We start from the raw sequence: 11591 nt of genomic DNA, 5'->3' as shown, positions 1-11591 counted from the left end.
TGTATATTTATCATATTGGGCCTTGAGCCTGTTAATAAATTTTGATTAATTGATTGACTTTAAAGCAAAGCACCAAGTTAAAAGTAAAAAAAGCCGAAAAATGTTCGAAATAATACAAAAAAGAACTAATTAAAACGTAAAAATAAAATGCTATCAATTTTTCTACACCTTTTTTTTTCGCCAAAAATAAAAAAAGATTATTATTTTTTTATTTTATTTTACAGTTTTTGTGTTTGCATTTTCGTTTTGTAGTTTATGTTTGCCTTTGTGATGTTTTGCTAATTATTTTTATTTTTGTTTGCTGTTGTTATCAAGTGTTTTCATATTTTTTGTCTTATTATTTAATTTATTATAGCTTTATCGTTATAATTATTTTAAATCAATTAAATTTACGCATGCTTTTATTTATTATGATTGCTCTTGATTTTTTTTTGTTTGTCAATTTGTGTCACTACAATGACTAATTTTTAACTATATGAGTAACACCTAACCTAACTTTGTAAAGTTATAAAAAATGTGCAATGTTTCAATTTTTGATTGAATAAATGGTATTTGTATTTTTATTAAATTTGTAAACAACTAAAAAATATAGTCTATTTTTATAAGCATTGTTCTCTCTAATCTGTAATACTTTATTTTTTTATAATTTTCAATTAGTGTTGCAGTATGGAATAGTCTTGCATAAGTAATGTTGTATGATATATTATATGTATGATATATTATATGTGATATATTATATGTGATATGTTATATGTGACACGTTATATGTGATATGTTATATGTGATATGTTAAATGTGATATGTTATATGTGATATGTTATATGTTATATGTGATATGTTATATGTTATATGTGATATGTTATATGTGATATGTTATATGTTATATGTTATATGTTATATGTTATATGTGATATGTTATATGTTATATGTGATACATTATATGTGATATGTTATATGTGATATGTTATATGTGATATGTTATATGTGATATGTTATATGTGATATGTTATATGTGATATGTTATATGTGATATGTTATATGTGATATGTTATATGTGATATGTTATATGTGATATGTTATATGTGATATGTTATATGTGATATGTTATATGTGATATGTTATATGTGATATGTTATATGTGGTCTGTTATATGTGATATGTTATATGTGATATGTTATATGTGATATATTATACTGTTAAGATGAGCACTGTTATATTTTTAGTTATAAATTTTTTTCGCGAACAAATTAATTAAAGTACGAAATTGTTTTAGTTGTTAGCATATGTTAATAAGTTAAACAATCAAGAGCTTAAGTTAATTTCTTCTCGAGAATTTTTTTTAACAAATAAAATATTAGTGCTCATCTCAACATTATATGTAATATATATAATAGGTGTCCCAAAAAACAACATTTTTGAAAAATATATACAGAGACCCCCTTAATGTGTTCTATCTAATACAAAAACACTAGATTTAAAATTTTTTTGAATAAAAAATATTTTAAGGGGTCCCTCAAGACCCTCGAATATTTAATGGGTCCCTAATATTTTCAAAAAAAAAATTTTCAAAAATATGTCAACTTGGTACTCAAATGAAGCGAAATTATATAAAAATTTCAAAAATAATATAGATTTCAAATATAGAATTGTTATTTTTAGTTTTATTACATGAAAAATTACTTTTTTTAACAAAAAACAAAAAAATGCATTTTTTTATGTATTTTTATGACAACTTTGATAAATAAATAACAATTTTTCCAAATTAAATATTATTTTTGAAATTTTTATATAATTTTGCTTCATTTGAGTACCAGGTTGACATACTTTTAAAAAACTTTTTGTTTGAAAATATTAGGGACCCATTAAATATTCGAGGGTCTTGAGGGACCCCTTAAAATATTTTTTATTCAAAAAAAGTGTTTTTGTATTAGAACACATTAAGGGGGTCTCTGCATATATTTTTCAAAAATGCTGTTTTTTGGGACACCCTAACATATAATTTATAACACAACAAATTATGCAAGACTATTCCATACGATCTTAGTTGACCATACGATAAAAAGATCTTATAAGATTATTTTGTAGTTATTCTGACCTTGCTAAATTCCACTCATATTTTTGCGATGAAATATTCTACCTCTACGCAAAAATATTAGTCCGAATAACTCCAAAATAATCTTATAAGATCTTACAAATTTTACTTAGAATTCATATTATAACTTGAAAATCTTACTAAGAAATTATGATATAATTTACATGTCTTATTAAGATCTTACATTTCTTACAAATCTTACTAAGAAATAGTACGTAAACTTACAAATCTTAATAAGATCTTATTAGTTTTCTTGCAATTCTTGCAAGCCTAATCTTACTAAGGTTCTAAATAAAAAATCTTATTAAGATTTGTAAGATTCGTCACTCTGGGTATTGTTAAAACTTGTTGGATAACATTTTTTAAAAATGGTTATACAAAATAAAAAAAGTTTTTAATACTATCTTTTCATTTTTTTAAATTATAAAAATTAACAAAATAGGCTATATTTATTAATCTTCTAAGAATCTTAGAAGTTTACCTCATGAGAAGTCAACTTCATGAGGCTCTTGTGACTTATTATTTTATTTTTTTTAAATAATAAAATATTAATTAATATTTAATTTAAATGTTAAAATGTTATAGACACATTAATTAAATTTTAAATAATGTGCTTATAACATTTTACTACGATCTAAATTATCAATGTGAAAATAAAGGTAATAACCAAATAATTTTCGTGTAAGATCTTACTTTATTTTTTTTTTTTTTTAATACTGTATTTACTGTATTGACATTTCAAATGTTTGATTTATTTAATAACGAAGATATTTAAAATGTCATCTTAAATAAGACATTTTATAGTAATAAAGAAGTTCATAAATCAAACATTTAAAATGTCATACAGTAATAAGTATTGAAAAAAATAACTGTAAGATCCTACACCTGCAAACTATACATCACGAGTGGAATAAGATATAAAATCTTATATATGACTACTACAGTGGCATTGTGGTTGTTAGAAGCTGGTGTTTTACATTTTAAATATGTTTCTTTTATTTGATTATTTCTGTGTTTGATTGAGGAAACCCTATCTACTAACATATTAACACTGTACAAAAAGTAATGTTACTAGATTCTAAATTCTACTTGTGTAGAGCTTTCTAATATTGCCAGACATTTTATTATAAGACCAATGATTAGTCTATAATAATTGATTGAATTATGAGATTAAATCATTAAAAACATTTAAAATCAAAAAACTAAATTTAAATACTGATTTTTATTCGTCTGATTTAAATAATGATTTAAATCGATTCGAATCAACTGATTTAAATCAATCAATTTAAATCAAAACAACCCTGCTTATATTCCATCTTTCTGAGGAAGAGGGACTTTATTCTTGCTTTTATTAGTTTTTATTTGATTTTATTGGATATCGTTTATATTTAGTTTGCGTAACGCAATTTAACAACTTTAAGCTTATACGTTAACTTTAGTTATAACTTAACTATTAATGAATTGATTTATAGATGTTCACAGCAATGCAGGATTGAACTTAGCAGAAGGCTAAACTTCTGCTCTGGAGACAAAAAAAGAAGACAACAAAAATGATCAGCTAAATAAAGAATGAAGAGATAAAAAAATTGTGTACATCTAGGTGTAGATGATTCTTTAGATTATTTTAGTAATGTTTTATCCTCAATTTCATATAATAATATAAAAAGTATTAACAGACTTTGGGAACCTGCAACTCCAAGCTCTTTGCAAAAGGTCAATGTTTGCTCTGAGAAGTTGAATGAACAAAATTTATTAAATGGTAAGTTTTAATTCAAAAGTCTTTTTGTCTGATGATAGGAAATCTTTATTCATAGCTTAAATTTTTACTATTTTTTAAGACTTTTTCATATATTACAGTCAAAAAGTCAGAGTGTTAATGAACATTTTGTTGTGCAATAACCAACATATCAAAGCTTACACCAACTTTTAAATCCATTTAAAATCAACTCTTAGGAAAGAAAACATAATATTTCTAAAGTTTTAACAGATGGTTTATCATTATTCATTATATAAATATTTATTTAGATTAATCTAATAGACTAAGATAATACAATATTTTTATAGATGATATCATTTTTAAAAGTTGTATTACTATTATTATTCAAAATAAGAATATTGTTAAAAATTATTTACAAACATTGGAGAAACATTGTTTTAATATCAATTTTTTTGTTCTACAATGCAGTCTGTATCTCAAACGTTAACGATAATTGTTTTGCGTCAGTCTCAGAAATTGAATGCACACCAGCAAACTCCACAATTCATAAAAGTATTATGAATATATAAGCAAGTATATATTTTTATCATTAAAAATTTGCCCCTTTTTCTTTAATTTTACTTGCTTTATTAGTGATTGTTGTATTTACTTTCACAAATTCTAAATGCTCTACAACTTAAGAAAAAAAGAATTAAACATCTTTTTCTTGTTAAAAAAAAAAGAAAAAGTGATTTAAAACTCCTGACTAGCTTTTATTCTAAAAAAATTTTAAAAGTTCTGTAAAAGTTTGTTTGTAATAATCTAATTTCGAAAACGATTTGGTTTCGTAGAAAAGTATATTTAAAAAGGCAATCTGGTTTTCTTATTATTATTATTTTTTTTTTCCTTCGTGAATTTTAAATTTTTGGAAAAAAATGTGATAAAATTTAACTTTGTTAATAACCCAAATGTAAGAAGTTTCAACCTTATCATTCATTGGAATTTACTAGAGTTTCCATGGTTTTCAATACTGTTATTAAAAACTGTAATATTTTGTAAAATTGTATCATTTGCTCTTTGTATATGAAGGATAAAAATTATTTTGTTCTATTGTTTTCAAACGACAAGTTTGGTTTTTTATAATGATTACTCATAAGTATTTGATATTTTTTTTTTAATAAAACTTTTTTTAATATTTACATTACCATAACTTTAGCAAAAAGCACCACAAGATTCAAGGTTTGTTTTATCAAAATGCTTTCTAACTGTTTTATAATTTATTAGAGGAAGGAAAGTGGTTATCTAACCACTTTCCTTCCTCACTACTTCTGTTTCGCTTTTTTGCATTTTTGTTTTAGATCAAATTTTATGTTTAAAGAAGATTTAATCACATTTTCATGAGAGTTTCCTGTTATTAATTGAAATTAGGATTGGTTTTAGAATTTAGGATGAATGGTTTAAGTTAATATTTTAAAATGATTAAGTTAATAATATAAAATTTTGAAATCCACTTTTTTTAAGAGCATCTTTGTAAACATGTTTAGAGAAGAGTTTTTCACATTTTCATCAGAGTTTCCTGTTATTAATTGAAATTAGGATTGATTTTAGAATTTAGGATGATTTAAGTTAATATTAATATATAATATTTAGTCATAAGGTTTTTTGAAAAACTTGAATAAATTTTCAGAGAGGTTAAATGTGACATTAGGCTTTTTATTAACATTTTTTGAGCACTCTTAATTGAGTTTTAACATTCCGTGTAAAAATGGAGACTAACAATTTTACTACCTCGTTGAAAAGCATCCCTATTCTAGATAAAAAAAACTTATACTATATCTCTGACTGAAAGTTTTGTAATGTTTATTAATTAATTTTTTCTGCAAATTCCAAAAATGTGGAAGTATTTTTTTGTATCATTGACTTTTTTAAAGTTATAAAGTTTTAGACGCCATCCGGCAACTGAGCGCTCATACATCGTCAGTGCCTCACAAAAAATTTTAAAGAAGGTTGTTAGTTTGCTATTATCGCAGCCTTAGCTTGGATTAGGAAGGGAAAGTATTGTCTGTCTTGTAACAAGAAAGAACAACTATTGTCTGTCTTGTTAAAAGACAGACAATAGTTGGTATATTGTAGACAGAAAAATAAATCATTATTCGGTACTTTAAAGATGAGGTTTTACGTTTCCAGGTTGTAAAATCTTTCATAAAACATATAAAAAATGTTTGCATGTCTGTTAACAAATAAATATTTAGAGTTAACGTTTAAGACCAAATGAATTTGTTTTAAAAACATCTTAAGCTACTTTAAATACGTATCTAATATGCATTTATATACGTATTTTGTTGACTGGATAAGTTCTGCTTTTCTCATAATGGCTCCTAGATTTTTTCTAGATATGTTTTGTTATGTATATGGATATTATATTAGCAAAAAATAGCTATTACATAGGATCAAGATCACTGATATTGTATGCAAAGCAACGGATGATCAGAACAAACCTGTCGACCCTAATGTAAAAATTGCCTACTCATGCAGAATGATTACAAGGTAAAAGCGAATGTTTTTTGCTGTTCCCAGAGTATAGAGAGCCAAAGAACCATCAAAATGACTGTTACTTTTATACGATTGATATTACAAATAACAGAAAAGCTTAAGAGAGACAACCTCTTCAATATTCAGACATACCTTCATATACAGCACCTGCCTCTCATGTTGATAGCCTACCAGTACCATAACCACCACAAAATTTAAGTTTATTTCTCATCATGCTCTCCAAAAGTCTTATATTTAATTTAATTAAACATGAAGTTAATATATATGCAGTTTTTTATGAACTTCATTAAAAAGTAGTGTTAAAAACATCATCACGATAGTAGCATTAAAAACTTAGTCATGAAGTTATTAACGCTACTGTTATTTATGTCTATGTTGAAATTGCTATATATATATATATTTTAATATTTTGCAATGGAAGATGGAATATTTCACCTCAAAAGTCAGCAAGTAATAGTAGCTAGGACAGGGAGGAGGTTTTGTACCAATAGCAACTTTTCAGTCTCACTTTCTAAATCAGAGTGAGTCAGATGAATTAATCAGAGATTTAAGTCTTAATAATTCAGAATTTCAAACATCATAGTAGATGGAATGGAGTTTACTAGGCAAAGACGCCATAACAAATGTGTACCGGAAACGACATTAGAAACTTTACTATATCTTGTGAAGTGACCTATTTTATTGCAAAAGTGTGACTGGTTTATTTTAGAATGATCCTGCAAATGTTGCAACTGTTTATAGGTAGGTCAAAACTGATTTTCAAAGCAGTGTTGCTCCAGAATGGAAAGAAATACCCGCTTTTACCTATTGCACACTCGATACAGAATAAAGAAGACTATGATAAAATCAAAAGAACTACTTGACAAAATTAATTATTCTGAATTCAAGTGGCGATTTTTGGTGGCATGTTTGTGGTGGCATGTTTGTGGTAATTTCAAAATGCTTGCTTTCTTGTTTAGCTCGCAAGAAAGATACTCAAAGTACTTCCTTTAATTTATGCGATAGCAGGGCTAATAAGAATCATTACAATAAAGTTCATTGACCCCCACTCGTAGAGTTATAGCCTGGAATGTTGAATGCTCTCAAGCAGCCTTCAGTAGATTCCAACGAAGTTTTACTTCCACTTCATATCAAAGTAGGATTGTGGCTTTATTCAAAATAAGATTGTGGGTTTATTCAAAATAGGATTGAAAAGTTTGTAAGTGTCTTAGACTTTGGAGGAGAAGATTTGTTGCATGTTTCTAAAACAATCTGAGGTAAAGGTATAAGATAGTAAATTTGTTGGCCCCCAACAAACCACGTTGAGCGAATTAATCAACAGATTTTTCTGTTATTTTTTATGACGTTATTTTTTATGACGTTATGACTGTTTTTATGACGTTATGACTGTTATTTTTTATGACGTTAATTGTAGATTTATTTTAAATTTGAAAAAAAAGTTGATATAACACTACTGTTGCTTGTTTTTCTATGAAGTAATTACCATTATAGATTATTTTCCTCTTACGCAAAAACTAGAAATCAGAAAGTATTGGATTAATTTGGCTGATCAATGCAAAAATTTCTAAAAGTATCGGAATTTTAAAGCCGAAAAATAAAGCCAGAACATATTTATGTAAGATAAAGTCTAACTCAACTGTATTTCTCATTTTTTCATTGTTTTTAAATTTATACTTATATTACATAGCGACATAAAAAAGTTTATAACAGAAAAAAATTATATATTGCATTGCACACTGTGCATTTTTCTGACGGCGATATAGATGTTTTCTGTGCAATGCACAGAAAACATCTATATCGCCGTCAGAAAAATGCGATCCATTTAATTAATTTTGCGGATACACTCATTCCAAACCATTTCTTGTTGAAATGAAAATTCTCAATATATATTTGCTGAATGTTTTAATGTCTTATGCTTTATATAAATGAGGAAAAATTACTTATCTTTATACTTTTTTAAAGATCTCTTTTGTGTAAAACCTATAAATAAATATACACTTAAAAACAATAATTTTTTATATGAATTCTTTTGTCGAACCAAGATTAATCAGTTTTGTATTACATATCGTGCACCATACCTTTAAAATAAAATTTATTTGTCCAACTTTGATATATCTTTTCCTATTTTCTAATATAAAGAGAAAATTTCTTTCTTTCAATCGAATGTGAAAGGTATTTTTATTTGTAACTATGTACTTTATTTTGTTACATTTTTACATAAAAAGGTGTATATAATATACACACTCTTGTAAAACGTTATGACGAATGATCTTTTTTTTAGAAGTAATTTATTTACTATGTAAAATAAAAAAAAGAGAGCAAAGAATTAAATAAATATTTATTTTCAGACTGTGAAATTATGTCAAACCAATTATGTCAATACTGTGAAATTATGTCAAACTAATTTTTTTTTAATTCTTTATGAAATATAATTTATGTTGGGCTTACCCACATAAATTATATTTATCAATAAGAATTCCTAAAACTTTATATAAACTCATTTTTTACCATTAGTTTATTTTTTTAAATCAGATCCAGTAAATTAAAGAAAGGTTTTCTTCTTGCGATACTTTATAGAAAAAGTATATTTTGCTTTATCCACTTTGACAGAGATTTTACTTATTTGTAATCATTCATTGAATTTCCTCAATTCAAATTTTTTTTTCTAAAAAAAGTTGCCTGTCACTATTTAAAAGGAAGAAATATCGCCAGTAAATCGAGTTAAGCTTTGTTGTCGCATTTTTCAAATCATTTAAATAAATAAAGAAAAGGAGTGGACCAAGAACTGACACTTAACACATTTAACAATTTCAGTAAAGTTTTTTGCTTTGGGTTACACTAAAAAAATTTCAAATACAACGTTTTAATTATAAAATCTGCATAAAGTTTGTTTTAAAGTTTTGAAAATAGATCAACTTTATTATTTTTTTCCAGCTTTCCAAATATTTATAAGAGAAGGCATGTACGGAAGAATCTTCCTACCGCGGAACTTGCGAAAAAATCGTCGCAATGGCCTCGCATCGTTAACTGCTTCTAGATATAAGCACATTTAATGCATACATTTTTAAAAAGACTTCATTTAACGTTTTTTTGGGTAATTAAAGTTGAAAAGTGGTTACCCTGAGCGTTATCATCTAACTCGTCATCGTCTTCCCCAAGATCTCTTAAAATTTCGTTTTCAACTTCATTTTTTATTTCTTCTTTAACATCTTGATAATCTAAATACATCGCTATTTGCGTTACTTATAATGAAAAAAACACATTTTTTCATTTATTCATTTTTTTGCAAACAATTTATAAAAGTGTAAAACTAAAAAGAGTTTTTTACATTGAAAATTAAAAACAAAGTTGTATTTTTAATGGCCTCACTCACTTGAAAACACAAAGTAGTTTAGAGTATTCTTAACCTTTACTTACTTTTGGAGTATGTTAACGCAATTAATGCAAGAAACAAAACAGCAAACGTTGACCTCATGTTGCAAATTACTTGAGCAAGAACAAAAACCTGATTTTTGCCTGATGGAAAAATTTCAAAATTCTTGTGATATTATTCTTCACAGTTGATGGCACATTATGTACTTAATGACAAAAGTATATGTGACGTTCAACGACAAAATTAGGCAACTTGCTTATTTGTGAAACGGCTTTAAACCGTGTTTAAAGTTAGACAATCTTCATTTCATCAATTTTTGTGTAAACATCAAAATAAGTTTTTACTTAGAAAAGTTTGCCATAAAAATAAAATTTCAGCAAATAGAAATTATTTATAATGAATGAAAAGATTTCATAAATTCATCTTTTTAACCCCCCGTTATTTAATAAACCTTATTAAAAAAATTTATTTTTTAATTGTTTTTTATTAAGACTCCAAAATAAAATTATTAAAAACTTTTGTTATTTGAACTAAAATCGTAATGAAATTAGCTCTGTTTAGGGCATTATAAATTGATGGGGTGCTTGAAATAATCAAAATATTAGGATCTTTGAGCGGTTTATTCCTGTAAACAATGCGCATAGTATTCCAAATAAATCTCGTCTCATTTCTCTACCGTTTTGGAAGTTGTAATTAGAATAAATGAATCTTTTATTTTAAAAAACTAATGGTCAAATAATTTATAGTCAATGAGCTGCATTATCCTTTCAATATTGCGATCTGGTATTTCACAACTCACCCAGTGGGCATTGGACGTCCTAAGACGTCCAACTGACTTCGAACGGACGTCCATTGAACGTCTGTTAGACATCTTAGGACGTCCAATGTACACTAGGCCACTTTTTTTTATATCTGTTGTAAAGTTTTTATAAAATATCTTAATGCAAAGTTTCAATATGCAACAATCACATTTCAAACTTCACATTAATGAATTTTAAGATGATTGATCCCGGCTCTAGCCAAATAAGCAACATTGGTAAGAAATGTAAACTTCTAAGTTAAATGAACTTCCGTAGTGCTCTGTGAAGATAAGTAAGTTTTTCTTCTAAGTTCTAAGTAAGTTACTAAGGTGCACCTAGAATACCGTTAGGTTTTCTTGATTCACCTCAATAACTTACTTAGAACTTAAAAGAAAAGTTGTAGTGTAGTTAAATTTGATTGACTTAATTATCAAGCAAATGTCTTTAATCAAGCCAGTGTGGGAAGATGTTTTGGTTTATTGCAATCATTGCAGAAAAAGAAGTTTAATGTTGATGAAACTGGCATTACTGGAGTGCTAAATTGATCATTAAAAGTGCTTGCTATTCGCGAAAAGAAGCAAGTTGGATTCCAAACTATTAAAAAGCTCATTTAAGTTTCTGACTTCAGAAACTGTAAACCCAGTTGTTAATTAACTTCCAACACTAAATCTCAACTCTTCAAAAGATCTCCGGAAGATTTACTGCTATTTTGACAAAAAGTTTTTATAAAAAGGATAGACAATATATTTTTTTTACTAATCATATTAAAAATTAACAATCTGAATAAACTCAACTAAAACAGTATATACAATTGCCAATGTCTCTCCTTTAATTGAGAGAAAGAAATGACCTTGTAAACAAATCAGTTGTCACAGTTACTATTATTGTTAGTTAGGTGAGACTGGCCCCTAGGGTCTTTTTAAAGAAAACGGGAACCTAGTATCTTATTATTAAATAGTTTTGTTTTAACGTTTTACACCATTAGTTTTTAGGTATAAAATGGCAGAGCGTGGATATAATTTACTAAAAAACATCGTTTATAAAGTTTGCTTGTGTGCAACTAATTAACTATGTTAC

The 11591-nt window shown here is 26.2% G+C and overlaps 1 protein-coding gene across 1 annotated transcript; it reads right to left on the bottom strand.

The window, feature by feature from the left end:
• Positions 1-9141: 9141 nt before the first annotated feature.
• LOC124810178 (uncharacterized) lies at positions 9142-9918 on the bottom strand. The gene is made up of 3 exons (XM_065787108.1): positions 9759-9918; positions 9461-9559; positions 9142-9374 (listed from the first exon to the last, which is right to left on the bottom strand). The coding sequence occupies exons 1-3, from the start codon at positions 9814-9816 to the stop codon at positions 9262-9264; spliced, it is 270 nt and encodes an 89-aa protein (XP_065643180.1). The 5' UTR covers positions 9817-9918; the 3' UTR covers positions 9142-9261.
• Between the last annotated feature and the right edge of the window lie 1673 nt (positions 9919-11591).

This window comes from Hydra vulgaris, chromosome 01 (assembly GCF_038396675.1).
Source record: "Hydra vulgaris chromosome 01, alternate assembly HydraT2T_AEP".
NCBI lineage: Eukaryota > Metazoa > Cnidaria > Hydrozoa > Anthoathecata > Hydridae > Hydra > Hydra vulgaris.
This window is presented reverse-complemented; position numbering and strand designations above follow the sequence as displayed.

Coding starts and splice junctions, on each gene's coding strand:
- LOC124810178 (XM_065787108.1), bottom strand. CDS start 9,816: ATGAGGTCAACGTTTGCTGTTTTGTTTCTTGCATTAATTGCGTTAACA. Junction 9,560..9,758: donor TGCGTTAACATACTCCAAAA/GTAAGTAAAGGT, acceptor CGATGTATTTAG/ATTATCAAGATGTTAAAGAA. Junction 9,375..9,460: donor GTTAGATGATAACGCTCAGG/GTAACCACTTTT, acceptor GCTTATATCTAG/AAGCAGTTAACGATGCGAGG.